Consider the following 24674-nt stretch of genomic DNA (forward strand, 5'->3'; position numbering starts at 1 on the left):
CTAAAGCAACCAATCACAAATCGACCAGTCAGGACATTATATACCGAACGGACCAACGCGCTGAAATATATTCAAATCAATCAATCTCTCATTCATTATTCCCCCAACCACCACGATTGCAGGGATTCCATCTGCGGAATAACAAAAGATAAAGACTTCATTGTGTATTACTTGCCTTGTGCTGTTTATTTTGTTTTACGATATCATTAATTCTCTTTGTGATGATTATATGGCTTGGTACATCATTTGCGTTGTATCTACGAGTCAAATCTTTGTGTTTGTCAGCATGGAATTTATCAGTTGAGTTGCCTTGTATAATTCTATGATAAGTATGTCCCAACAAGAATTACAACGGGACCCTCCGCAATGATAACTTTAAAGATAGTGAATCAATCCAAATACAATTTAAGGGTACGAAACTGTAACTCATTGCCCACATCTTACAGAACACCCCATTCGATTTGCTTCGGTGGTCAAAGAGAAATAAGGAATTTTGTAGAGCATGTCAGGAATCTCTTCCCTCCAAGTTCTGTCTATTGTGTGCACACACAAGAGCATCCAAGTGCTGAACTTAGAAGAATCAGACTCATGACACGCTTTACAACAATCCACATTTCTCTGTGACTGCTCAACCGAATTGAATGGGGTTTTCTGCAAAATAGAGCTATGGTGTTATATTTGAAGACCCTGAAGTAGCATTTAGACAATTTTATCATATTGGGTATTATCAATGCGAAAATCTGATTGTGTTTGTTTGTTTTTTTTTTGGGGGGGGGACATACTGTATATTTTGTCAACGAAGGCATATACATTGGTACTTGAGTGTCCGTACGCGAAGTTTCTTATAAGGTTTTATTTCGTGTTCATTTCGTAATGGGTTTTAAGCTAATGCTATACATTTATACCATGTTTCCGGCGGCCACGGCATCCTCGATTGCCCGAAACGTTATAAATGCTCTGTGAGTAGGTGGGACATTCTCCTTTATTTTCTCTCTCCGCATTATAATTTTGTTACGCGGGTCGATCCAGTGAACATGTCTGGCTATCAGACGCCATTCTCACGGCGTCTGGTCAGAATAGACTACACGTATTAAATCTCCCATTGCGTCCCACTATGGACTCCCTGTAAGTTTTATTGCGGCCTATTAGGGCTCACACCTGTAAATAAAATGGACTGTCCCAGACCCCTTCACAAATTCGTACCAAAGATACCATAATAAATGAAGAAAAAAAATAATTAAAAATCAATGATGTATAGTTTGGCAAAAAACTGAATAGCTGTAGATATTGAGTATGAAATCCTCTACAAACTGCATTTTGGTTGGAAGATGAAAGCTTTTCTGATGGAATTTGAGGGGACTATATTTCATTGGGTACGTGTACGGAAAATAGGTGATTTTTTGAGTGACAAGAACTCGTAGTCTGGCTTTGCGGACCCCTGGACAGAATTAGAGCAGAACAACCCACCCTGGCAATCTGATGGATGAAAGGTAATATCTCACTTATTCAGGTTAGTGAAGATGAAACACCTCATTTCTCCAGGCTATTTTACAGAATTTTTTGAAATTTGAATTTTAACACACGTCTCTATGGAGAATTATTTACCCGTGTGAGCCCTATAATGTGCCGTCGCGTTATGTTGAGTTCACCCCGTTCTACTGCGATCTGCCAGGTTTCTCGTGACTGCTGAGGCTTTTTTTTTTTTTTTTTTTTTTTTTTTTACAGTTTAAAAATCTGACGCGGATAGACGGCAACCACTTGTGTCATTACGTTTGCCCACCCCCTCCACGTTACATCTCACATCCATCCCATTTTGTCCATGGTGGCTTGAAACGGGATCGCCGTGGCTGCAGGAAAAATGGCGAAAATGAAACATACTAGAGTAAGCAACTGCTCGAACAAGGCGTCAAAATGTCGTCTTAATAGATCTAGTTCCATCGTTTCGTGCTGATGATCCAGTCGTAGAAATATGCGACGTCTGCGTAGACGCCGTACTTCCCAGCATCTGCGCAGCCATCCCCCCAGCTGACAACACCCGCCAAGTACCACGTGCCATCGCTCTCTTGGTAAACCAAAGGACCGCCACTGTCTCCCTGTACCATACAAAAACACACACAAAAAGCACAAACAACAACAACAACAACAACAACAACAACAACAAAACACCAAGAAATAAAAAGAAACAAAAAACAGTCAGAAGTTTATCATTGTTCACGTCGTTTTACGTCTTGCTTTCGTTCAACGAAACTACGTAAATGATACGTTTGTATCATGCTTTGTGTGTGTGTGTATGTGTGTGTGTGCTGAAGCGTGTAATTATAATTGCTCAATTTCAAATACATACTCCCCCTTCCATGAGCCGTTCTATTCCTAATTCGTTGATGCCACGCGCATATGTATTGCTCTATACGATGCTATACTTCTCAATAAAAAGTTCGCTATCGTGTTTATGCATTTGCGTGTATGTGTGTGTGTGTGTGTGTGTGTGTGTGTGTGTGTGTGGTGATTTTGATGTTCTCGCTAAAGCCACTATCTGCAAAGTTGCAATATAGCCATACTTAATATGGCTGGATTCCTCGTTACTTATAACCATTTACTCATAAAGAACTTTTGCTGTTAGGAAAACTTAACAAAAAAAAAAAAAAAAAAAAACAGCTCTCATCTTGTAACCGTGACTTATTGTTTATGTATCTGTGAATCTTACTATGCTTGTAGAAAGATAAGATGGAACTAATGATAAAAAATACTAAAACATCAGCACAAAATCAGAAAATATTTTACAGAAATCAACCATAATGGAGGGAAAAGGGAAATTAATCCTCTAAAAAGGTGTTGCAAGTTTCAAGGATCGGTTATACAATTAGCAATTAGGAATTTTTTGAAAATTCTGTAATTGAAAGAAACAATATTACGTAATGACTAAGAAAATGTTAATTTTTATGAAAGAGAATGTAACACAAGGAATGGATATTAAAACGCATAAATGCGATGACGTAGCATCAATCCACAAAATTGTGGTTTCCTGGAACAGATGCAAGAAATAGTTCGACTCTTTTTTTTTTGTTACGGATTTTGTAAGAAAATAAAAATTAATCTCAAGAAAAAGAATTCCATTCATTTTCTTTCGGTGACAAGTTAAAATGGGCGCATACTTTAAAATAATTGTCTTCAGTGTTCATTGTTTGATATTGGGGGGGGGGTGATTTGTAGCCTCTATGAATCAAATCAAACTTAAAAAAAAAGAGAGAGAGAAAAGCAATTGAATTTCTATTACCTTGGTATGTCCATTACGAGGTATAATATTGTCCTTACCTGGCACGAATCATACCCCCCTTTCGAGTATCCGGCACACATCATGGTCTCATCAATTCCCCAGTATGCGTTCTTGCAGTTTCTGTCCGAGACAATTGGCACGTCGACTTGCTGTAAATAGGGATCATAGGAGGCTAGTGCGAGTAGGAAAGAAAAGAAAATAACATTAGAGAGGTAATGTTGCTGTTTTGTTTTTATTTTCTTCTTTTTATCCTTCTTTTTACTCATTTCCGTACAACCTGTTTTTTTATTATTATCATTCTTATCTCTGGCATTGGCAAATGCTGAGGGCAGATTTAAATCACTTATGCTACACAAGGAAAGGCAAGGAAAAAAATCGTTAAAGTATTTATTTTAGGCTCCCTTATGTGAGGTCAATCTCCAGGGATCAGATCCCAGGAAAACAGGGTCATCCCACTAGACCGACACCCACGAGTCATACAGCCCACGAGTTCGACATTGAAAACAGGTCCATGAGTCATACGGCGCACGAGTCATACAGCCCATGAGTTCGACACTAGGCAAATAAAGCCCATGAGTTCGACACTATTGATAGGTAAAAACAGCCCACGAGTTCGACAGATACAACGTCGGTCTCGTGGGTCTTGTTAGCTTAGTGTTGAATTCATGGGCTGTATGACTCGTGAGCTGTATGACTCGTGGGTGTCGGTCTCGTGACGTGCACCCATAGTAGGAAGACTCTTGCTCTTGGCACCCAGGTCCACTATCTGACTATACCGGTGCCATGGTTGCCGTATAACTTCTTTCTCACAACAGTTGTTAAGTATTTTGTCATGAAGCAACACCATCAACTGACTTATCCTCATTTTTTCTTCAATTTCTGATAAATTAATTTCAGAGCGTACCTTCCTGGTCTCCCCAGCCTGTTACCCAGGAAACGGTGCCAGCACTTGGACGAGCTTGCGCCAAGCAAGCCGGTGAGACTCCGTCACACCAATCTACCGGCTCGCTGAGCTTGATGAGAGCCACGTCATTGCTATTGCTCAGGGATCCGTACCCTTCGTGAAGAATGATTTTCGATGCCGAGTATTTTTGATAGTATGCTCCGTAGTAGTCGTTGACGTGGTGAGCACCCAGTACGAACTCGTAGTCGCTCAGATCAGGATTACCAATAGCGCTGTTGGGTATATAAGACATCACTTTGGGCTTAATTTTAGAGAATATTCCTTTCTTGACTCGGTCATGACATTTAGCCTGATCTTCACTTATTTCACGCTCAAAACGATTTCATTTCATCTGGAGTGGCGCACGCAACAAAGTTAGCTTGCTTTGACGCGCTCACGAAATGAGAAAATACAGTTCATTTTGCATCTGCCATAACGGCATTTACATTTATCTGCATTGTAGTATCATTATGGTGAGTAGATAAGGAGTCAGCCGCCGACATTCAGGACACACAGCACCACTCAAAGTGGCAGTGCATACCAAGAAATTAGTTTTTTCTCATACTTCCTTTCCTTCATATCAAATCATTATACACACACTGTATGCTGTTGTGATTTTCATTTCCCATCTGGCAGAATAGCTGTATAGCCCACATTCCACTGCACTAGCTGGTCTTTCATTGGCCCAGTCGTAATACTTATGTAGGCCCTACTTGGGGCGGACCACTTTACCGGGTTATGGCTATAAAAGCACCTTGCTCTTCATGGGACATTGAAAATGCATGGTGGCTTGTGTTAATTCAACATGATAAACTCAACATCAGTTATGTGGCAAAATGGACATCTAAATATTAAGTGACGCATATTTCATATGTTTCTATTATTCCTCTTCAGATTACGTATACGCAAACATAAAAATGATTCCCTCGTAGTGAAGTATGGAGCGCCAAGTGTCGCATAGTCTCTTTCGTGACGAAATTGGTTTTTCGTTGACAAGTAACAACGGCAATTTTGTCGACAAAATAGCAATGTCGTCGCGAAATTGTCATTTTGTGACGAAAGAGAATATGCGACATCTGGTGCCCCATACCTAACTACGAGTTCATCCATGAAGTTAAAGGGATTGTACAGTACTGGTGGAGATGAGAATTGGACTTTTAACTTTTTGCGAGATACCAAGAAAACACTTGTGATATAGTACAGAACATACCATTTTAAGAGGAATTCAAAGTTTATTTGATGAAAATCGGGTTTAGAATGACTGAAACATCCAGAAACAATTATTATTTTACCTTACTTTATGATGGTTGGTATCAAAGTGGAATTGTATCTTTTAAAGATTGTTTTAAGAATGGTAAGTTTATATCCATTCCAGAAATTTTGTATCAACTTAAACGACAGAAAAGTAAGCAAACATTAATTTTTTATTACATTTTATTACGCCAGGTTATCCCAAAAGCATGGATAAGTAATTATGCGGAATCATGTACAAAGTTTCATAATAGGTTATTGGAAATTCCTAAAATAAGAATAGGAAGGAGAGAGCAGAAAAGAAGCATTCAAGATGTTTCAACTAAACAGTTTTACAAACTATTGTGTACACAATGTACCGATAGTAACAGATGTTGTATAATACTGGGAAAAGATATTCGACTCATCATTTGATTGGATGAATATATTCAAAAGAAACTTGTGTTATTGTAAAGAAAACAAATTAAAAGAATTTAATTTTAAGATTTTGTATAATCTACTACCAGTAAAAAAGAATTTGTACAGATTGCAAATCAAAAGAGATGGAAAATGTGAGCATTGCGATGTAGATGAAGATAATCTACATGCGTTTATTAAGTGTAAATTGAATAAGTTTTTCTTTTCGTATCAAACAGTTATAATTAAAATTATATATAATGTTGATTTTAAGATAACAGGAATGCATCTGTTAAAAGCCCATAAAGAGACTGAATTAGATTTGCTTTTGACAATTGCCTTTTGGTGTATTTATAAATATATACTGTTAAGAAATAAAACCGGAAAAGAATGTCGTGAAACTAATTTGCAACATTTGTTTGGGAGAGAAATTTGTAAAAGAATAGAGGAAGATCTGAATAGTAAGAAAACATATTATAATTTACCAAAGCAAATAAAGTATATTGTGTAAATAGTTTGTGGTTTCCTTTTAATCTCAGGAACCCCTTTTGAAGCTCATTGTATCTTTTTTTTTCCATTTTTTGTATAATATGATATAAAATGTTGAATTATGGAGGCAATAAATACCCTGTTGGGGTCAAAAAAAAAATCCAGAAACAAAGTAAAACAAAGTGATTGTAATTAAGTGTGGGTCCCACACTTTATTAGAATTGCTCTTTTTTGGATATCTCAGCCATTTCAAAACTAATTTTCATCAAATAAACGTTGAATTCCTCATAGAATTACATGCTCTTTCATATTTCATTAGATGTTTCTCATTATCTCACCAAAAACTGTTAGAAACCTGAAATTAAGTCTCAACCAAAATTATACAGTCCCTTTGAGGATCACCATCTGAACGTAACTATGTCCATGACATCATCTGTCAATCATCGCTTAAGGACTAATTTGGCTAACAAAGGACATTGGAATGCACTTTTCCCTATTGACAATCATAGCTCACATGTTTCCATGTTAATAATATGATTAACAAAAAATTGCAAGGAGACATGCAAGTTATATTTAGTCCAGACGAATCTAGAGCAAGGTGCATTCTAAATTAGTACTTTATATGTGATTGACAGATGATAACACTGACAAAATCTTGATTTGGAAGGTTTATTGTGGGCGTATCCAAGCAATCTGAAGAAGAATAGTAGAAAATCAATACATAATAAGTGTATAACATATTATGATCACTTAAATATTGTAATTGCTAAATAAGTGATGATCAGGGTATTATGAATCAATACAAGTCAACACCAATTTACATTGAAAAGTCCCTTTAACTGCGATGAGCAAGGAGTATAGCATGTATAGTGTTTCATCGTATGGAGCATTAGATAGTCGAACTTACGTATGGAAGCAATGGGCAGCCGACAAGACCCACTGATCATCGATGAGGGTTCCACCGCACCACTGACCGCCGAAGGATATCTTACGGACTTGTACCTGCCACGGCCAACTATTCCGATTTGCTTCATATCCCCCGACGATTGTAGCCGACACCGTTGAGGGAGGGATTGCAGGTTCGCCGCAGGCTGGATCTCCTGGGTAGCGTGAAACAAACTTTATGTATGGGGCGCCAAATGTAGCATGGCCTATTTCGTAACGAAATGACTGATTTCGTAGTCCAATAGGCCATGCGACACTTGGCGCCCCATACCAAACTACGGTCTTTATTCACGGTTTAAACCATGGACATAGATTGTACCACCTTCATGAATTCGGACCTATTAGTTTGATATTTTGTCATTCTTCACTTGTCAATAACATGATATCTCGGTTTTTTTTTTCATTAAATTTATCTATATTTTTTACATTATAATAACAATTTGTATTATGTTACATTATTAAATTTATATTTTCTTCGGAGTTGTATTTAGAAGACCTACCATTTCGTTGGTAATTGAAGAGGGGGTGTCCCTCGCAAATTGGTAACGGAGAGTCATTTGAACAGTTTACTCTACGACACATTAAAGATCATACAAGGCTTGTTTTACTCGGCCACCGTCTTCAAAAGGCCAGTGGTTGGTGAAAGATCTTTAAAAGTCGTTAGCTGCAAGGTTACCATTTTAAACAAACAATGAACAATCAAACAAACAATCAAATAAGGTAAAATCCTGAGAAATCAGTCTTATACCATTTTTACCCTCCTTTTCCCAACCAGAAATTTTTGAAATGCAAGTTAATCGCTAAACGGTTTTCGATGTTGCAACAAAAATATCTACCAAATCAAAGCCGCAGTCGCCAACCGACAAAACTTTACTTACGCCTATTGTCGAGAAAAAAAAATAGCACGATACTATTTAACAGCTATATAGAAACCAACTACACCCTGTTACAATGAACACTTTTGTAACGAAATTTCATTACAACTGAGTAAAATCCAGGTGTCAAAATTATTACAATTAAAGCCTTTGCTAACATTTGCAGATTTAGAAAAAAAGACAGCTTCAGTGCTTTATAATTGTTCTGAAATGTGACTTAGGGATAAAAAATAACCGACTTAAAAAAGTTCATCAGTATAATCAGAAGAAGATTAGAGAAGATTAGGGACATCTACTTATATTTGCGGCTTCACAGCGAAATTTTTGTACCGAAGGGTATTTTTTTATACAAGTGAACTACATGCATCAAATGTGATAACTCCTACATTTTAAGCACTGCTCCCAATGTTAAATGTTGGCTTTTGTCTAAGAGTGTAAGAAGTTGATTACAGACAAACTAAGAAAAAGAGAAAGGCAAATATTACAAATGGGAAGATTAACTGACCTCAATCCAAAGACCAATCGTGCAAAGAATTAGCAACAACTGATACATTAAACATTGCACAAAATAAAATCCAGGGGTTTACTGGCACTTATAAGAACACTATCTATATACAACAAGAGCTCGATGAAGAATTTTCACAACAAAAGTCGCAAACCTAGAGCAGCTGCGTAGGCGATAAAGCTCAGAAGAACAGCAAACTGGAACATCTTCTCTTCTTTTTTTTTCTTTCCCAACGTTTCGCGATCTTGTCTTCCCGAGAGAGAGCAGCAAGAAGAATAACTTTCCTGCCGACTTCTTTCACATTTTATGAGTGAATTGCGGACGTTATTTCTTCGGTAAAGATGATGGTGGGCGCCTTTGGTAAAAATGCTGACGTCTGTGGTATGCAAAACGAACGTTGATTGGTTGGCAGTACCCCACTTCATGCATATTCATATCCTTTTTGTTATCAGTCTCCGCCTCTACGCCGTACAGTCAAACTGGAAAATCGTCTTTGAAGCAGCTTGAACGTTGAGATGAATATAATCATCATATAAAATGTAGATAGCATGATGTAAGGCATACGACATAATATTGCATCATGAAAAGGGAAGAAATCGCTTTCCTCCGCTTTTTATTTTCCTTTTTAAAACGGAGAAGTGATCGAAGGAAGAATCCGGGACTATAACTGTTTAACAACAAGATGGATTTACTGATGGTTGGTGGAACGTGACCAGATGACGCTTCATAACCGTCATCTAATCAGCTACTGAGTACAATGCTTTTTTAACAGTCGTTTTAGCCATACAAATTTATGTCAACATTTCCAAGTCAACCAATATTGAATTCACCTCTGACACTGAAAGAGAGAGAGAGAGAGAGCAATAAAACAGAATTTTATTTCCACCGATTTTCAAACAAGTCAGCACAAAATTCTTCTAACTCTGGGAAGAAGAGTACACAAAGATATCGAAAATTCAAAACGTCAACAAAATGTGCGGATTTAGCATGCAAATTGAGGCAATGTACGGTATTGGGCTCGTCATCTGTTCACTGTCCAATCGCAGTAAAGATAAACGTTGGTAGATAAAACCCTATACTCTATGTCCTTGATGATAATACGCCCGAATACAATACGAAACAATCATAGTCAGAATAAGTCACGTACCTCATGCGAGCAGGTGTACTTTCTCCCTCAAGAAAATGAACTTTATCTACGTCTACTGTCTGCATACCTTCAATTTCTTGCACGTCTTATTTACCTTGAGAATTCGTCATCACTATCATCGCTGTAATATCATAAGTGCTGATCTGACTGTAAAAAGCAGGGGGAAAAAAGAAGAAGAGCAGAAGTAGGTAGACCTTGCCAACAAAGGCAAAGATAATTGCCTGGGAGACTAGTTGTCAACTCGAGTCTTCGTGGTTGCAGAGACGTCGCTGTAAAATAAGAATCAATTAATCAGTGATTGTAGCATTGGTGAAAACAGAACAAAAAAAAAATGGGCATGGGTATACTGTAAGAAAAAAAAATGTGTAAAATTACAGCAAATCTGAAAGCAACATGCTGAGTCGTTAGAAAATTTGCTTTCAAAATATAGGCTGTATGTAAATGTAGTATACATTTCAGAACTGTAATTGAGATTTATAGGTCGCTGTGTGACCTTGACTAGCAGAAATATACTGTGAAACGTTTAACATATTATTTCTATAGAAAAAAAAAATATGTACATGTTATAACTTCTTAAGGCAGTATACGCAGACTCGGGAGGGGTTCGAATCCATGAACTCCTGACTGCTATAGGCAAGAATGATAGATTAAACAAGTACCCCTTTAAACACCTTTGGGTGCAATTTTGAACCCTGAGGGTTCATTAAGGCACCCCTTTATACGGAGTCAGGGGTTCAAATTTTGAGGCAAAGGGGGTTGCTGCTATTGTATTACGCCTAGAGGTTCAATTTTTGTGTGCTGTAAGGGATTAGAACCATCACTGGCTATCAGGCGGAAGCTCTGTAGTCCATTTTATAGCAGGTGTGACACCTGTCTAGCAATCAGAATGCCGTTAGTTCAAATCCAACCCGAGTATTTATATAACATGTCCATGATTTTATGAGCTGATGTCTAGCTTCGCTATTATTGTTGTAATGTGTCCAAGAAATATATCGAACAATCATAGGAGAATGTCCGCAAGCTGTTGTTCTAATTCTATTGTTTTATAGTCATTAATACGAGAATGTCCAGCTGTACACTATTGTTAATATTTCTTATGTCATAAAGCCAAGCTTTGTCCGGCTTTACATTACTCTTATATATACCTCTTTGACATAAGTCAATAAAAGGAGAACGTCCGGATTTACATACCGGTAGCAGTGCACTATAGACTCTCTCACTATTTATTGGCTGGACCAACACTGTCAATGTCATTTGTATGTGTGTGTGTGTGTGTGTGTGTGTATTAGTTACTATTATATGTATGTATATTAGTTAGTGTGTTAGTTTTAATTTACACATTTCTTTACAGGTTATTTCGCTTGTCTTCTCTCCTCAGGTCTACACTTTAACCTTATTTTAATTTCTCATTTTTTTGCATTTCTCCCACAGGAACCTTTTCAGGATTTAACTGTCATCAATTTCCTCTCCATTTATTTTTCTTTTCCGCAGCAGCATTTAATTCTAGGATCTACACCAGCTCCCTCTAATTTACGTCTTGAATTTCAATTTGTTCTTTTCTACTTCTTTTCATTGCCCCCCCCCCCCTCTCTCTCTCTCTCCCTTCTCTCCGCATATTCTCACCTCTCCTCTACTTACCCCTCCTTATTTCTGTTAATCGTCCTTTCTCCATTCATTCGCATTCCATAGCCACACTGTTCGCCGACTTCGTTCTCTTGGTTTCATGAATCTTCACTGCTCTCCCCTATCTCCATGATTCTCCAACATTCAACTCCTTCCTCTTCCTCTTCCCTTCTATTTCATCTTTCCCCTTCTAACGATGTCCGAACATCTTACTTGATTCTCACACTATTCTTCCTTACCACTCTCTGTGTTCCTTTCTCTACTGTCTCCACTAGTGCAACTTCAACTTCCAGCCCATTACTGTCTCCCACTCTTCACTTTTTGCCCTCCTCACAACCCCCATATGTCGCTTCCATCTTCGTTTCTCCTCTTTCTAAGCTCTTCTTCCAAACTACGATCCGGTTAAGGACTACATACACATGGTGTCACCGCAAATCTTTCTTCCTAATTAACTTCACCATGCAAACCTTCAAACAACACATAGTTAGTGTGTTATATACAAGTTGCAGGTAATCATTCCATGTATATTATATACATGTTTGCATGACGTCTGTATAGCTCTGCTGATCGGATGTTGAACCAGCTGTACTTCCACTGCAGGCGCCCTTCCTCTCCTCACAAATAATCGTATATATATATATATATATATATATATATTATATAATATATATATAGATAGGTAGATAGATGGATATGTGAGGAGAAGAAGGATAACCAGACACACATATATATAATGAAGAAGCAGAAAACGGTGTGTAGCTTTAACACTATTATTTCTCCTAACGTTCATCTTTTCTTTTTCTTTTTTTTTCTTTTTTTTTTCTTTTTTTTTTTTTTTTTGGGGGGGGGGGGGGGGTAAACGAGTTGAACAATTTTGTCATCCGCCGGGAATCGAACCCTAGTCCTTTGGCATGAAACACCATCGCCATAACCGCTCGGCTGTATCAGGTATAATGATTCTCCACTGTCAGCGATGGACATCACATCACGCAAATACAACCACCAGTCTATCTTGTGAAAGGACATGACCAAACGGATTCACTCTTCAACACATAGATTATCCACATCATTCAATCTCTCAATCATTATTCTCCCAACCATCACAAGTGGGAGGAGTCCATCGGCGGAGTTACAAAAGAAAAGACAAAAACTTAATTGTGTATCATACTTGCTTTGTGCAGTTTATTCTGTTTTCAGGTACCATTAATTCTCTTTATGGCGATTATATGCCCTGGCACAATATGTTGGATGTTTGATCACAAAAGGTGTTAAGTGCCATTTTTGTAAATTTTAAATAAGTCCTCGATCAGAGATTTAGGAACAAAATATCCCATATTTTCTTATACTTTTCTTTTTTTTATAGCAGGTTAAATTGCAAATATTTAAATTGACAAGAATGGCGTTTTGCGATCAGATTCTTCATATAATGCGTTCTGTCTGGGTCAAAACTTTGTCTTCATTTGTCGACATGAAATTAACCAATATTAGGAACGACGCATGTCCATTGGACATCTTATTTAGTTGACGTGTCTAATCATAATACTATGATACGTGGATTCTATACTGAGTGCCCATACGTTGAATTTCATATGATATTTTGCTTTGACTTTATTTTTTTCATGGGGTTTCAATCTAAACATCTGCTCGAACTGGGCATCAAGGCTTCGTCCTCAGGTCTAGCTCGCTGCCTTCTTTTCGGCGATCCATTCCTGGAACTTTGAGACATCTGCGTAGACGCCGTACTTCCCAGGATCTGCGCAGCCATCTCCCCAGCTGACCACGCCCCCAAGGTACCATACCGGTACGTCATCATTCAGATCAATGAAAACCAAAGGACCACCACTATCTCCCTGTAGAGAAAAAGAAATTGGAAAACGAAACGAGAAGAACAAGAACAACAACAGTCAAAAGATACAATTTCATCTCGCTTTCGGGTAAACAAAATTACGCAATAATAGGCCTACATTTCTCTAAAATGATAATTGTGTATGTGTGTGTGTGTGTTTGCCCATGTCAAAAATGCTAAATTTGAACACTTCCTGGGATTGAAACTGAGTTCTTCTCCCTGAGCCTTAATATTCTCATCCTAATAAATACTTCGTTGATATCACGTGCACTAACCTATATTGCTTTACACTTTATGTTGCTTTATTTCTCGATTTAAAAAGTCTGCTACCCTTATTGTTGGTGTTAATTTTTTCCTGTAATATTTATGTGTTTTTTTCTCCCAAGTTCGCTTAACTCGCTTGTCAAACTGAAAACACACCTATAAGTAAGCCCGTGGGTATCGAACGAGAGTGATCAACCATTCTTGCAAAGGAAAAGACAAAACCTGTAAAATTGAGTGATGCACTATTGCGAATATTTATCAATCAAAAAGGATATACTGATAATGTAAGAGAATGGAAACCAATCTTTAGAAAATGGATTTCTTTCATTCGTTTTTGATGACTAATTTGGGTTGCATATATGTCACTGTTTGATAGGGGGGGGGGGGGCTCCGTACTTGAACTTAAATCAGAGTTGACAAGAAAAACCAACAAAACAATTTATATAAACTATTGTGATTTCAGCATTAAGTATAATGAACTTGGTTAACTTAACGATTTTGTGATTGTCCTTACCTGGCAGGCATCCTTTCCACCTTCAGAATATCCAGCACAAATCATGGACGGATAGATCTCATCTTTCGAATGTGCTGTTATGCAGTCGTCGTACGAGACAATTGGCACGTCGACTTGCTGTAAAAATGGACTCTCTGAAGCTTCTACGTTCGAGTAAGAGCAATGAAGAGAGAAAGGAAATGACATTCGAGAGGGGGTACGATTTTTTGGGTGCTGTTCGTTATTCCGAAGGTTCGCTATTCCGAAGGTTCGTTATTCCGAAGGTTCGTTAATCCGAAACACACAGATTCCCTATACCTAGAGGTTCGTTAATCCGAAAATGAAAAAGGGTTCGTTAATCCGAACATTTGTGGCGTTATTCCGAAGGTTCGTTATTCCGAAGATTTGTTAATCCGAAAATGAAATTCGGAATAACGAACCATCGGAACAACTGAAGAGCCATCGGAATAACGAACCTTCGGAATAACGAGCTGTAACCGATTTTTTTGCTTTGTTGTTCTTCCTCCTTTCTCTGTCCTCACTTCTTTACACTCTATTTCAATCTTTTTTTCTGGCATTTGTAAATGATGCAAGGCAGTATGAATGATATGGATTGTGTAAAATTGTATATTTTTGATAGAGCAATGTAATATGTATCTGATGGAGCATTAAAATGGTTATCTGTAAATGTAATGAATCAAGGACTACACTATCGGATTTGAAAACTGCTCCCTGGTTCATTGCAGGAGTAGTGCATCAGGCATTTCCATAGTTTGGACGGACACGGTCCAGACTTGCAGATGGAGGTAATCCTGTTTTCACTTAATGAATGTAAGAATGTTTTGGAACAGATCATTAAACTTTTATTTGCGTTGCTCTCCTCAAATGCTACCTGGGCCCTGTTTAATGATGAGTTATAATTGATTATAAAGTCAATTTCTATCATACGTCTATGGCAGCCTTTGTGTTGAAGAGATTTATAATCGAATTTATCTTTTGATAAAACGGGGCACTGATCCGACAATGAGGGCATTTAAAGTGAATGTTGTATGTTTTATCTGGAGATTTGTTTGATCTAAAGATAAAATCTTTTTAAAAACTACTGAGAAATCTGATTGCCTAAGAATTAACCATACGAATACACAAATTAAAGAAAAAATCGCTTTAATGAATATTTCATATTCTGCATATTTCATACAAGGTTATTTTTCACCCGATTCGATGCCACAAATGTTATGCCTAGCATCCAGGGGTCCACCATTTTCGTCATAGCATAATCATAGTATTGGTTTCTTTCTCATAAAACTGTTGTAAGTATTTTGTCACAAAAGAACAGTATGACTATCACCTGGTTTCCTCTATTAGTGGTAGGCTATTTTACTCTCATTATAGATTGTACTATGTTACTTCAAATAACCCAGAAAATGAACAAGAAGAGTGCCGGAGAGGCTTTTAAATTTTGAATTGAATCCAACACGTCCAAGCCCCATCTCAGATGTATCTGCGTCCAAATTTTTGAACCCTTTGATCAAGCACATTGGGTTGCCGATGCTTACATGCAAGGCAAATCAACAGAAATTATTATGTAAATAACAATAAAGAGAGGGGAGATTGAAAGGTTACATGAGAACACGTACTCTCCTGGTCCCCCCAGCCTGTTACCCAGGCAGTGGTGCCAACTTCCGGGGGATCGCTCCGCATACAAGCTGCCGAGACTCCATCGCTGAAGTCCACCGGATTTTCCAGCTTGATAAGGGCGATGTCGTTGTCAAAGCTGTCGGCTTGGTAATGCTCGTGAAGAATGATATTCGATGCCTTGTATTTCTGGTAGTACTGCCCTTCGTTGTCGATGTGGTGACCGCCCAGAACAAATTCGTAGTAGATCACATCCTCAGGATAGGTAATGAGGCTGTTGGGTATGTAAGTGACAAAGGATGTTTCTTTCTTTTTCATTAGATGTTAGTCTAGTCTATCTCACATTCACAGGGTTCGTCTCACCTTTGCCCTAATTCATTCCATCTTGAACCGGTATAGCAACTAAATGGAATACGCCCCATCAGAGCGGCGAGTCCGTCCTGTGCCAGCATTTTTAACATTTTAGGAATACGCGCCTCCCCGGGCCCTCACCACTTGAGTTTTCAGGGGAAGTTGCCTCCCCTCAGGAATGAGTGCCTCCTTTCGTGCAGAGCGCCGCTTCCTAAAAGTAAAGCGCCATCTTATATTCAATATGAGATCAGTGGTCGCTGTGCCGATATCCTCCATCTATCTTTATCAAAGATCAATGGTCGTCTTTATACTGCTGTAGTTGCCTCATAGTTGCTTTTGTCAATGAATGCTACACAGGTAAATGCGACCAAGGTAGCTCGCTCATGAAATTAGAAATACTGCAGGTCCTACGTTTCTTTTTCTCGTCTGCGACGTCATTGTTTTATTCTGACTGATGCGCATTACTTTACTGTTATGTTGAGGAGGTACGAGATGTAGTCACCGACAGAATCATACACTGGGTTGGCCCTACACGTCAACACTCAGAAAGGCAGTATCATTGAGAAATTTGATTCAAATTAAATCAAATCATATATAATTTGCAATTATGTTGTTATCACCATCATTCTCCATCTGACGAGATAACCGAATAGCCTATATCTCGCTGCATCAGCTGGTCTTTCATGGAGTTCAATCGTATCTATGAACTTGGGGAGGACCACGTATACCCTGCACCTCACAGCTCACCGGGATATGCACTCTGCTCTTTGCAATGAGCAGGCTGCGTAACATTATGACTAACCATTTGACTAACCGTACATCTATAAATATGGCCGACCATGGATTGGAGTACAAAACTGATATTGCACCTGGCTGAAAAAAAAAAGAAACCAAAAAATGCCACGGTACATCGTTGAACTGCAATCCAGGTGATACCCTTTGTGAGCAAGTAGGCAATCCTTTTCTGAAAGCAGTCAAAGCTCTCCTTTTCTTTTTTTTTTTTCTTTTCTTCAATCCTATCTCTTCGCAAGTCATTCTTCCCCTATACATACTCTTTCTTTCCTTTGTATGTTTCATATATCATGTATATAGGGGCTGCAAGCAAAGCTCAAGAATAGCCCTGCTGTTTGTACCGCGTGTCCGCGTATACACTTTTTTTTAAATACAACATTGTAAATCCAACGGAGACAAAATAAATCAAATCAAATCAAATCACATCAAATCATATCAAATCAAATCAAATCAAATCAAATCAAATCAAATCAAATCAAATCAAATCAAATCAAATCAAATCAAATCAAATCAAATCAAATCAAATCAAATCAAATCAAACCAAACCAAACCAAACCAAACCAAACCAAACCAAACCAAACCAAAGCACTATATACAACGCATCTTTACGGGACATGCAACTAGTCAAACTTACTCTTCGAAGCAATGGGCAGCGGAAAGGACCCACTGATCGTCAATGAGGGTTGCACCGCACCAGTGGATAATACCCCACTTTCGCACTTGTACTTGCCACGGCCAACTCCCCTCTGTGGCGTCACGACCCCCGACGATGGCGACCGACTCGGTTGAGGGAGGGATCGCAGGTGTGCCGCACGCTGCATATCCGCCAAGAAACGAAATCTATCTATTATTGACTTCTTTTTCCGCAGTCTTAACATGTATATAAAACATTTGGTACAGCTTTATCAAGAGACTGTGTGTTTTCAGCATTGGAAGCGGTATAAACACGTAATGCATAGTAAAATCTCGGCAAAGGCATACAAGCGCCGGCAATCATTTGCATTGTATTACACTCCTTTTGTCAGGATTGAAATTTTGGAGTACAATTTGGTCGCTAAACGGTATTCTATGCTGTAGCAAAAACAGGTACTTAGTATAGCTGATCACAGCCGAGGATGCCAACCAAGAACTAACAGCCTAAGCGTAAAACCAACAACACACCACATCATTTAAGCTGTAACAACTACAGGGTTCTCCCGTTGTAATGAACACTGTTATAACATGTATAACGAAATTTCATAACAACAAAGTAAAAACTCAGGTGTCAAAATCATTACCATTAAAGTCTGTACTATAAAATTCCCTGTGGTTACAACAAAATTTTGATATAAGGAAAGAAGGCCGTCGGCTGCGAGGATTTAGTTATACCGGAAGCTGGCTATAAACATACTGACGACAGATTGGCAGAGTTTGTGGAAAATTCGGCGGCCCTTGAATTCTCCTCTTGTACAGGTTCCTATATGGCACAAATATTTGGAAAGAACAATGATGACGACTTCGTCGTAAGATGTAGGCCTGTCTTCATCAAAGTTTACATTGAACAACATGAACACAATGAAGAGTTCATAAACAAACTGAGAAAGAGAGAGAAGCAAATAAAATATCACAAATTGGAAGATTACCTGACCTTAATCAAAAGACCAATTGGGAAAAGAATTAGTAATAACTAAATACACTGAACATGTGGTTTAACGGCACTTGTTAGTACACTGTCTCTACAATAGGAGCTTGATGATGAATTTTCACAACAGAAGTCGCAAACCTGCAGCGGTGTAGGCGATAAGGCTTAGAAGAACAGCAAACTGAAGCATCTTCTCTTCCTTCTTCTTTCCTAACGTTTCGAGATCTTGTCTTCCCGAAAGACAACCTCAAGGATAACTTTCTTCCTGATTTCTTGATTCACATTCAGTGAGTGAATTGCGGACGTTTTTTCTTCAATAGAGCTGATGGTGTGTGTCCTTAGAAAATGCTGACAAGCGATACGATCATTGATTGGTTGTCATTTCACACATATTCATAACCTTTTTGTTATCAGTCTCCGCCAGTCTGAGGATGGCTCCGCACCGTACAAAGTCAAACTGAAAATCATCTTTAAGGCAGCTCGAACGTTTAGTTGTAAATGATTATCATACAGAACGAAGATAGCATGATGACCTGTCGCTGACTGATAACGAGTGACCGATTCAGTTATTCTTTAACTTCATTTTAATCTACCATTATAAGGAACACTAATCGAATAGGGAGGCTTTCCCCTGACAGACCAGGAATCCACCTGGAATATAATTTTGTAGAGGTGTGCGATACTGAAAGAATAAACCCGTTCAGAGTTACCTTATGTGCACAGTGGTATACATGACCTTTCTTTTTATTTTTCAGTTGGTTTGGCGCTTCACTTTTTTTTTTCCAAAGTGACATAGGCCTATACTCATAAGCCTGCCCAACGTAACATGAGATTCATCAATCATGATCAAAACAAGAATGAATTTGCGGAGACCAGGGACCCGTTTCATAAAACTTGTCATCAGTGACAAGTTGTCATAGATGTGACAAGCTACTGAAATCCTTGCATCTGATTGGCTGAGAGCAAATTTGTCATAGAAATGTGGCAGTTGTCACTGATGACAAGTTTTATGAAACGGGCCCCAGGTAATCAGAATGATCCATCGATAATCCATTATTAACGCTTGTGGAAGCATCCATTTCATTATTTTGCATATTGAAGGTTTGACAGTAATAAACTTTTGTGCAAAATTCCAGGCTTGCTGCCAGGTGGATGTGCTGACAAGCATCATTTATGAGGATTTCATGAATATTCATTATATCGCATATGCTTATCTGAGTAAACTTATATACCCAACATGCCTGTCGGTACAAATGGCTTTTACTGCTCATGCGCGAAGTGAAACTCCGAACTAGCTTATTATGATACACCAGTGACCTTGAGTGTAGGACTCTGGAACAGCGCACGTATGTGTGTCAGGACCGGGCACCGTCCGGTATACCGTATAATAGGGAGCTTTAGATTTTAGACGCGCGGACGTTCAAAGAGAAAAAAAACATGATCTGAGCGTGCGCAGTAGCGCGGATCAAGTTACTGCGCACGCTCAGATCATGTTTTTTTCTCTTTGAACGTCCGCGCGTCTAAAATCTAAAGCTCCCTAGTGATAGCAACGGCAACCTATCTAGTACATAATACCTCAATGTTCACCTAATTAGAAAGCATTTGAAGGCATCTGATGTTGTGCTGACCGCGCTTTTCGGCTGCCCATACATGGGCTAGTAACATGCGGCGCACCGAACCTAGAGATCATTGTGGCCTCACGCTCCTTTTCCGGGCTCCCATAGAAACCTGTGTTAAATGCAGCATATTCCATGAATCATAAAAAAATTAATCGAATCATAGATTTTTTTTAAATTGAAGCAGATGAAGGGATATTTTCTCTGCTTTCAAGCAAACAACATATTTTGGGATGTTTTCCATCTCTAAAAAAAGTTAAGAGCCTCCATACGAGACTAGTCATCCAGTCACTCTCAAAAATGATAAAAATATCAAATTACCTTATACATCAATAAAAAATCATTACAAATACAAAAACCCTGATTCATTCAACTTCTTCATAAGCTGCAGAAGCTCCTGTCCTCAAGCAATGTCAAACACTACCAAAAGTGACAATTTTTCACTTGACTGATTTTTAATGATTTTTTTTGGTAAAAAATAACATTACCTCATCTTCCCGGTAGGCAATGCGCGAGTTGAATTAGGAGCGTGAGGCCTAGTGTGCATGTCAGTGATGCATGCTATAGATGAATCCAGGGAGATGCTCTTACCTCCCTGATGACTCAGAGCGCTAAAGGGCTCAAACGGGTAAATATTTCCCCATAGAGAGGTGTGTTAAATTTCAAAATTCAAAAATTCTATAAAATAGCTTGGAGAAATGAGGTGTTTCATCTTCACTAACCTGAAAAAGTGAGATACCCTCTCATCCATCAAATTTCCAAGGGAGTTTTTCAGCACAAACTCTGTCCAAGGGTTCGCAAAGCCAGACTATGAGTTCTTCTCTCTCAAAAAATCACCTTTTTTTCTGTGCATACACCCAATCAATAGTCCCTTCAAATTCCATGAGAGAAGCTTTCATCTTCCAACCAAAAGACAGTTTGTAGAGGAATTCATACTCAATATCTGCAGCTATTCATTTTTTTTTTTTTTTTTTTGGCCAAACTGCATTCCCTATTTTTAATTTATTTTTTCTTCATTCATTTTAGTATCTTTGGTACAATTTTGTGAAGCGGTCAGGGACATTCCATTATATTTACAGGAGTGAGCCGTGTAACTTATGTCGACCATAACTGGGGGACTTCCAAATGCAATGAGCCAGGTGCGTTGCTACGTCAGTGCATGAATTATCTCTTGTAAGGCATACTTGAAGCCCCCAGTTAAAAAACAGTACCCACACCGAATTATGTTATATAGATGCGCTTAATAATGCGATTTTCGGCTTTCCATAATGGGCTAGAGAAATGGCGCTTGAAACGAAGGAATGATCGGCTTTTGTGCTTCTCATAAATGTCAGCATATTCTGGTCTCCGGAGGGTAGCCGGAGAACAGAACATGGGTGTTCGATTTTTTTTTTTTTCCGGGGACCTTTTATTCCAGTCACTGCTGCTGTCTCCACGATGTCTCCGCGCGACGTCTCCTAAGTTGTGGCCACATCATGGAGACTCTTGTGCGCGACCTCAGGCTTGCGGAGACTCATTGTGGCCTACCACGGTGACGAGTTGTGGAGACGTCGCAGAGACGTCTCCGCAACTGAGAAGAAGTCTTGGAGATGTCGCTGCAAAATAAAGAAAGTATAAGTCATAAAATCAACCATACATTTTACATTGTCTCTTACACTTGAATAACACAGTATTCCTGTTACTCTTGTCTTTTAGAAAAAAAAAAATGTTTCACTACAAAACATTTGGCACACAAACTAATATCATATGAAAAAATGAAATGAAAAGGAGAAAGTCAAATAATAAAAGAAAAAAAAATGATAACTTAGTAACCCAGCTATTTCGCTCATTCTCAAGTATGTCTCACCATCTCCTCCAGTACAGATTTGTAAAAGCTTGTTTTGAGGATGCCTGTTTAATATGATTTGGGAGTTGGTTCCAGATTATTGTTGCATCATGGGAGAATCTGCGTCTTCCCATCTGTGTACGAGTTTTTGGCAAGATTATACTCAAATTTACAGCACTTCTAGTTCTGTGACTATGCAATGATTGAGACTGGACAAACATGTTTGACAGATAGCACGGTGAGTCAGTACTTAGAGCATGGTATACCATTTTGCATTTGTTAAACTTCCACCTTTCTTCAATGTGTACCCATCTCAGTTCATCTAATACTGCCTGAGTCGGCGTTCGAACATCAGCTCCTGTAATAACTCTAGCCTCTTTTTGTGCTGTTTGATTATTACATCCTTTGTATTTTGTGTACAATTTGACCAGGCATTGCAGCAGTATTCAAAGAGGGGCATAATGAGTGAATTTGCAAGAAGTTTCAAACTACTTCGTGGTAGGTATTTTTTGACGCGGCACAGTTGAGCAATTCTTGCGCCAATCTTTTTGCTGGTATTTTGAATGTGTTCCTTCCATGTGAGCGATGGGTCTAACCAGACTCCAAGATATTTGAAAGTGTCAGCCTGTGAAAGCTGATGTTCATTTACACTGATGCAAATACCGTGAGACACTTTGGACAAATTATGTGGCGAACCAAATATCATGTACTGGGTTTTTTGTAAGTTCAGGGCCAGCTTATTTGCAGTCACCCAGTCATGTATTGATCGCAGTGCTGAGTTCAGAGTCTCTTCTATTTCTTGTGGATTTGAGCTGCTATAGAAGAGAACAGCATCATCGGCATACAGCATATTTTGACATTTTGTTGTAACCTTGGGTTAGTCATTTATCATAATAGAGAAAAGGAGGGGTCCCAGTATGGAACCCTGGGGAACACCTGAGTCAAGTTCACCCCAGCTGGGCATGGATTCTACTTTACCAATCACTGTTTTCTGTCTCCTATTCTCTAAGTAGTTAGTAAACCAGGCCAATTCAATACCTTGCACTCCATACGTATGTAATTTTTCTAAGAGAAGGCTGTGGTTGATGGAATCAAAGGCCTTGCGAAAATCCAAAAACACTACTCCCGTTAACTTCCCTTGATCCGTCTGTTTCAACAAATAATCAGAAAAATACGTGAGTACTGTATGAGTGCTGTGGCCCCTACGGAAACCAGACTGTTGCGGTGCAAGTAAGTCATGCTCTATCAGGTAAGATTGCAGTTGATCGTGTACTGCACGCTCCAGAATTTTCATAACAATTGGTATAACAGTAATCGGTCTGAAGTTATTTTTGTCTGTTCTATCCCCGCTTTTGTAGATAGGGGAGACTTTAGCTTCTTTCCACTCACGAGGTACTTTACCAGCTCTTAGTGTCAGATTAAATAAGTGAGTAAGCTGTGTGTATATGGCCGGGGCAGCACTTTTCAACAGCTGTGCTCCTATCATATCCAGACCAGTTCAAGGGCGCCGGAAGCGGGGGGGCAGGGGTGGCACTTGCCCCCCCCCCCCCCCCCAAACAAAATGTTGGGGGGGGGGGGGCAAAACGAGTTTTTGCCCCCCCCCCCCCCCCCCAAAGTGCCCCCTGTAACAAATAATTGATCACTGATTTAAAGACCAAAATGAACAATAAAGGCATATTTCTCGTCTAAATGTTGCAATTTCATAACTAAAAATGCAAAATTTTTCGCCCCTAACGGGGCGAAAATTATAATACACTATAACAACATACATTATTGTATCTATACACTAATAGTACCTTATGAGTAAATTTAGTGTATAGATGGTAGCCTCGTGTCCTCGAGTGTGCCCGCTGAAACATACCTATAGAAAACCTTACATTTTTCATTTTCTTCTTTGCTTTTTAGCAGTATAAGAATAGTTTTTATTGTTCGAACGATGCGGTCACGTTTAAGCTTTTAATGAGTACATTTCAGATAAATTGCAAAGTTAAAGTGGCTCGCTCGTTCTGCCCGTACTTATAGTAAAATGAAAAGTTTTCATAAGTTATTATCATAGTCCTTCGCAGTGATTTCTTTTACTATGTTTAATTCCTCAGAAAATTAATTTAAAATGCTCTATAAAATCCCTCTCTCACACCCTCCACCGCTCGGTCGCTTCGCTCCCTCGACGAGGATCTCGCACCATCACATAATTATACCGCCGTATGTAATAATCATAGCCCTTCGCACTGATTATTATTTTTCACTATGTTTAATTCCTTTGAAATTTGCTTTCAAATTGTCTATAAACGCGACTTTTGTACCCTGTTTATACAAAAAGTCCCTACCGTGGGAGGGGGTGTCCCCCTCCCACACCCTCCCCCCGCTCGGTCGCTTCGCTCCCTCGCCGAGGATCTCACACCATCACATTATTATGTACTCCCGTATGTAATAATCATAGCCCTTCGCACTGATTATTTTCACTATGTTTAATTCCTTAGAAATTTGCTTTTAAATGGTCTATAAACGCGACGTTTGTACCCTGTTTTACAAAAGCTCCCTGGGGGGGGGGGGGGTGGGGTGGGGGTGGGGGGGGGGCATCCCCCTCCCCCCCCCCCCCCCCCCCCCCTCGCTCGCTTCGCTCCAGCGACGAGGATCTCACATCGTCACATAAAATGTGCCCCCGGTGAGATTTTGCCCCCCCAAAACCAGAAGTGTTCCGGCGCGCTTGGACCAGTTGCTTTGTTTGTCTGTAGTTTCTGTAGCGCGTTTAACACAAAATGTTCCGTAATTTCAACAAATTT

General features: G+C 39.0%; 1 protein-coding gene across 1 annotated transcript in view; it reads right to left on the bottom strand.

Moving 5' to 3' along the window:
* Positions 1 to 1422: 1422 nt before the first annotated feature.
* The window catches only part of LOC140238699 (transmembrane protease serine 9-like), a 33810-nt gene continuing 10558 nt past the window's right edge, over positions 1423 to 24674 (bottom strand). Inside the window, exons 6-16 of the mRNA XM_072318598.1 lie at positions 21594 to 21661; positions 18452 to 18456; positions 17464 to 17644; positions 15689 to 15960; positions 14073 to 14215; positions 13130 to 13298; positions 8833 to 9054; positions 7261 to 7453; positions 4179 to 4450; positions 3313 to 3446; positions 1423 to 2093 (exon numbers count right to left, since the gene is read on the bottom strand). Coding sequence (XP_072174699.1) covers positions 1929 to 2093; positions 3313 to 3446; positions 4179 to 4450; positions 7261 to 7453; positions 8833 to 9054; positions 13130 to 13298; positions 14073 to 14215; positions 15689 to 15960; positions 17464 to 17644; positions 18452 to 18456; positions 21594 to 21661 — 1824 coding nt within the window. The 3' untranslated portion in view covers positions 1423 to 1928. The remainder of the gene's footprint in view (positions 2094 to 3312; positions 3447 to 4178; positions 4451 to 7260; positions 7454 to 8832; positions 9055 to 13129; positions 13299 to 14072; positions 14216 to 15688; positions 15961 to 17463; positions 17645 to 18451; positions 18457 to 21593; positions 21662 to 24674) is intronic.

Source organism: Diadema setosum, chromosome 15 (genome assembly GCF_964275005.1).
Source record: "Diadema setosum chromosome 15, eeDiaSeto1, whole genome shotgun sequence".
Classification (NCBI taxonomy): domain Eukaryota; kingdom Metazoa; phylum Echinodermata; class Echinoidea; order Diadematoida; family Diadematidae; genus Diadema; species Diadema setosum.